General features: G+C 53.7%; 1 protein-coding gene across 2 annotated transcripts; it reads left to right on the top strand.

Annotated features, from left to right (window-relative positions):
* The first annotated feature begins 1,370 nt into the window (after positions 1–1,370).
* Positions 1,371–4,177, top strand: PRLHR (prolactin releasing hormone receptor). 2 transcript variants are annotated; one of them, XM_082722571.1, is made up of 3 exons: positions 1,371–1,614; positions 1,832–1,944; positions 2,214–4,177. In XM_082722571.1, the coding sequence occupies exon 3, from the start codon at positions 2,220–2,222 to the stop codon at positions 3,330–3,332; it is 1,113 nt and encodes a 370-aa protein (XP_082578697.1). In that variant the 5' UTR covers positions 1,371–1,614; positions 1,832–1,944; positions 2,214–2,219; the 3' UTR covers positions 3,333–4,177. The 2 variants fall into 2 exon arrangements, with proteins under 2 accessions (XP_082578697.1, XP_082578696.1); XM_082722570.1 differs by having other exon boundaries at positions 1,823–1,944.
* The last annotated feature ends 209 nt before the right edge of the window (positions 4,178–4,386 follow it).

Raw genomic sequence — 4,386 nt, 5'->3', positions numbered from 1 at the left:
CATTAGCAGGTAAATGATAAGGCAGACCCAGACTGCATTTCATTCTGATGTTTTTGTCCATATCAGATTGGCTTCAGCTATATTGATTATAACTCAGGGAGCTTGTGGGTTTAGAATAGATACAGTTGTATCACATTGATTGCTTTTCTTCCATTGTTGACTTTTCCTCTGTATGAGTCAATCACTTGAATTTGCAAGGTGGACTAATTTTGCTTCTTTCCAGCCCAACCCAGGCATCTGCAGCTAGAGGACAAAGCACAAAAGCTTACCGGAGAGGGGACAAGGAGGGGATGAGGCCGGTTCAAAGGAGGGAGGTTACAAAGCCTCCTTCCTTGACCTCCTCCCCACTGTCTTTCAGGTTAATTTGCATTTCAATGAGAACTTGCTGCTGCTGGAGATTTTATGTAACTTCTAAGCTTCTCAAATGTCGGTTACTTTTGTTATTCTTGTGGAAATCCTGCAATCACTAGTATCGTTTTTAATCCTAAAATGAGGTAAGGCGGCCTTTGTGTGTTATATGTAAGGAAGAAGACAGTAGGGTCCCAATCCTGAAGCTTGCCTACTGTCCTGGAAGAGTTAGGCAGATAAGGGATAGGTTATGGGGGCTGAGAAAGAAAGATCAGGGGCGCCTGGATGGTTCAGTCAGTTAAGCGTCCGCCTTCAGCTCAGGTCATCATCTTGGGGTCCTGGGATGAGCCTCAAGCTGGGCTCGCTGCTCGGCGGGCAGTCTGCTTTCCTCTCAGCCCCTCCCTCCTGCTCAGGCGCGGGTGCTCTTTCTCTCTCTCTCTGTCTCTCACTCTTTCCAATAAATAAGTAAAATCTTAAAAAATAAAATAAAATAAAATAAAAGTTACAGAGTGAATAGGGGAGTACTGGGGCCAGGTATTGAATTGTGCCTGTGTAGGGTAACTGGAGTGAGAGCAGCACTTTCTGACCTAGGGAGGTGAGACAGCGTCGTCATTGGCACTAAGTGCTGGGACCCACAGCAGGAACGCGTCACCACCCTCCGACCCCCAGAGACCCTTGTTTATTTTCCTCCACTTCACCCTACTGCTCTCCTAGTCGGCTGCCCCAGCCCAGAAAACAGGCGGTGAGGCAGCTGTTTGAACCACGCCAGGTCAGTTCTCTGAAAGAGTCGGACGCAGAGAGAGGCGGGAACTCCTTAACGGTCCTGCCCCCCGGGACCCAAGCAACTCGCGGCGGCGGGAGCTGTCCGCTGTTCTGAACTCTGTTACTTAGCTGGACTCGCGGCTCTCCAGGCACGCCGCAGCCTGGGTGAAGGGCTCAGGGGGTCCCGGGAAGGGCGAGGGCCTGAAGGTCTGCGGCGAGCTCCAGACTCTAAATTTTAAATCCCTGCCAGAACGTCCTGTCCACTCCAGCCCAGACTCTAAGCAGGGTCCAGCTCTTAGGGATGGGTCCCTCATCTCTTCCTCACATCCCGCAGTGTAGCTCAGTCCCCTCACTCCACTTCTTACCCTGCTCCAGGTCATCCTGAGAGCCTGGCGCTTGAAGCGGCTCCTCCCTCTTCATCCACCGCTCCCTCCGCCGGAGCAGGACTCTGCCAAGGCGCAGCAAGCTCCCGCATCGAGATTCTCTCTCGTCCCTCTCACCCAGGTTTGCCTGCCCTTCCTCCCTTTTCTGTTTCCATCGTCTTCACACTATCCTTCTACCTAGTTGTCTAAGTCGGGTGGTGCGCGCTCCGCCCCCATTTTCCATACAAGGGAGGGCTGGATGGGGGGGCGGGGCGGAGGGGAGGGGCTCCCCAGTCCCTCTCAAAAACTGCGAGCCCACCAGCCCACTGGGAACTCCCGAATCTGTTGAGCTCCCGCAGAGAAGCGAGAAGCCTGCACCGCCGTCGTGGGCTGAGGACCGCCAGGGGGACAGCCGGGATTCGACCCCTCCATCCCCGGAGCGTTTTTCCGCAAGCCAAGCCCCACTCACCGGGTAGGATCATGCTCCTGGGTGTCACCTGCGTAGGCTGCAAAGGCTCTACATTGAATAGGAGACGTTTAAATAACCGGTGCATATGTAATCTCGCATAGATTTATTTTTACATAGGGGGGATGGCAGTACTTCTGATTGTTGTAATTTATTTTGGCCAGTTATTCTAAAGGGAGTATTTGGGTATTTGAGGTGGGGGAGGGAGGCACGACTGGTGTAGGAGGGGCTGGATGGACAATGGGAAGTGACAGGCTTTGATTCTCTTTGGACAGGTGGCCATGGCCTCACTGCCGACTCAGGAACCCCCGGTCCCTGACTTATTTTCTGGGTTGCCACCGGCGGCCTCAACTCCTGCCAATCAGAGCACAGAGGCCTCGGCGGTCAATGGGTCGGCGGCTGACCCAGGCGCTCAGGCCATCACGCCCTTCCAAAGCCTGCAGCTGGTGCATCAGCTGAAGGGGCTGATCGTGCTGCTCTACAGCATCGTGGTGGTTGTAGGGTTGGTGGGCAATTGCCTGCTGGTGCTGGTGATTGCGCGGGTGCGTCGGCTGCACAACGTGACCAACTTCCTCATCGGCAACCTGGCCTTGTCCGACGTGCTCATGTGCACCGCCTGCGTGCCGCTCACGCTGGCGTACGCTTTCGAGCCCCGCGGCTGGGTGTTCGGCGGCGGCCTGTGCCACCTGGTCTTCTTCCTGCAGCCTGTCACCGTCTACGTGTCGGTGTTCACGCTCACCACCATCGCGGTGGACCGCTACGTCGTGCTGGCTCACCCTCTGCGGCGGCGAGTCTCACTGCGCCTCAGCGCCTGCGCAGTGCTGGCCATCTGGGCGCTGTCCGCGGTGCTGGCGCTGCCCGCCGCCGTGCACACGTACCACATCGAGCTCAAGTTGCACGGGGTGCGCCTCTGCGAGGAATTCTGGGGGTCTCAGGAGCTCCAGCGCCAGCTCTATGCTTGGGGGCTGCTGCTCGTCACCTACCTGCTCCCCCTGCTGGTCATCCTCCTGTCTTACGTCCGGGTGTCGGTGAAGCTACGGAACCGCGTGGTGCCGGGCTGCGTGACCCAGAGCCAGGCCGACTGGGACCGCGCGCGCCGCCGCCGCACTTTCTGTCTGCTGGTGGTGGTCGTGGTGGTGTTCGCCGTCTGCTGGCTGCCGCTGCACGTCTTCAACTTGCTGCGGGACCTCGACCCGCACGCCATCGACCCCTACGCCTTCGGGTTAGTGCAGCTCCTCTGCCACTGGCTCGCCATGAGCTCGGCGTGCTATAACCCCTTCATTTATGCCTGGCTGCACGACAACTTCCGTGAGGAGCTGCGCAAGCTCTTGCTTGCCTGGCCACGCAAGATCGCACCGCACGGCCAGACCATGACAGTCAGCGTGGTCATCTGAGGGCCCCACGCCAGGGCTTGGTTGGGGAGCTTCAAGTCCACTCATCTCCGGGGGTGCCCAGCTGAGACCGGACTGGAGCACTTACGCCCAACGCCAGGGCGAATCCAATATGTGGCAAAACTTCCAGCTTCGCCCTCCTGTCCAGCTGTCTTGTTTTGTCCTTGTGTCTATGTAAAATGTGAAGTGGGCTTTGGTGGGAGTCTTCTGCTTTGCCTGGAAGAGGCCAGGGAGAGGGGAGAGGATTTATTATTTCCTCACTATGCCCTTGAATGCCAAACAAAGCTCTTTCTCTTGGTTTCCAACAGTAAATCAGAACTCTGGCTGTCTTCCTTGCTTTCCCTTCTACTTGCTCAATGGTGAGATGAAGGAACAATGGGGGCGGGATTTAAAATGACTGCGTTTGGGTTGGTGAAGCTTTTTGGGTTGCCTTTTAAAAGGACTCAACTGAGCTATCATACCTGATATTTATGAGTCAGTTTGAACCCATTAATTCTTAGGATTCCAGGGAAATATGTATTACAAATCTATATCTGGGATTCCAGCATTTCCTGAATAAGAACTTTCCACACAAAAAGTGTTTTACTTTTAGATTCCCTTGATTTTATGGCACAAAAGTGCTCAGAAGCCAACTTTCAAAAGGTCTTGCTATTGTTTCCCTCCTCCTAATCCCCTAACTTCTATTTGAAAATGATAAGGTGTGTTAGTCAATGAAGTGGTAGATAAATAGGGACAAGAAAAATGGTACAAATGACTTAAAGGGGCATGTAATTGTGCACGGGACAGACATCTATCTGTGTGTGTGTTTGTATATATATATATATCTCCAGTGTTTGCCATTCGGCAAGTACACAGATACTTGATTTTCTGAATACTCAGTATAAACCATGTTCCAAAGCATTCTTTGCATTCTCTAATGCTCAGTTGCAACAGATCAACAGCTGCCATCTGACTGCTCAACACCTGCTTGGTGGTGACATGCTTGGAACACAATCAACCCAGAAAGCAAGGACTGGGAGAAGTTTCCTTAAGGCCAGAACTGAAAAATCAACTACTA

This window comes from Mustela nivalis (assembly GCF_964662115.1).
Source record: "Mustela nivalis genome assembly, chromosome: 2".
In the NCBI taxonomy this organism is placed as follows: Eukaryota; Metazoa; Chordata; class Mammalia; order Carnivora; family Mustelidae; genus Mustela; species Mustela nivalis.
The sequence above is the reverse complement of the archived record's forward strand: the minus strand, read 5'-3'. Positions and strand labels throughout refer to the sequence as shown.

Coding starts and splice junctions, on each gene's coding strand:
- PRLHR (XM_082722571.1), top strand. CDS start 2,220: ATGGCCTCACTGCCGACTCAGGAACCCCCGGTCCCTGACTTATTTTCT.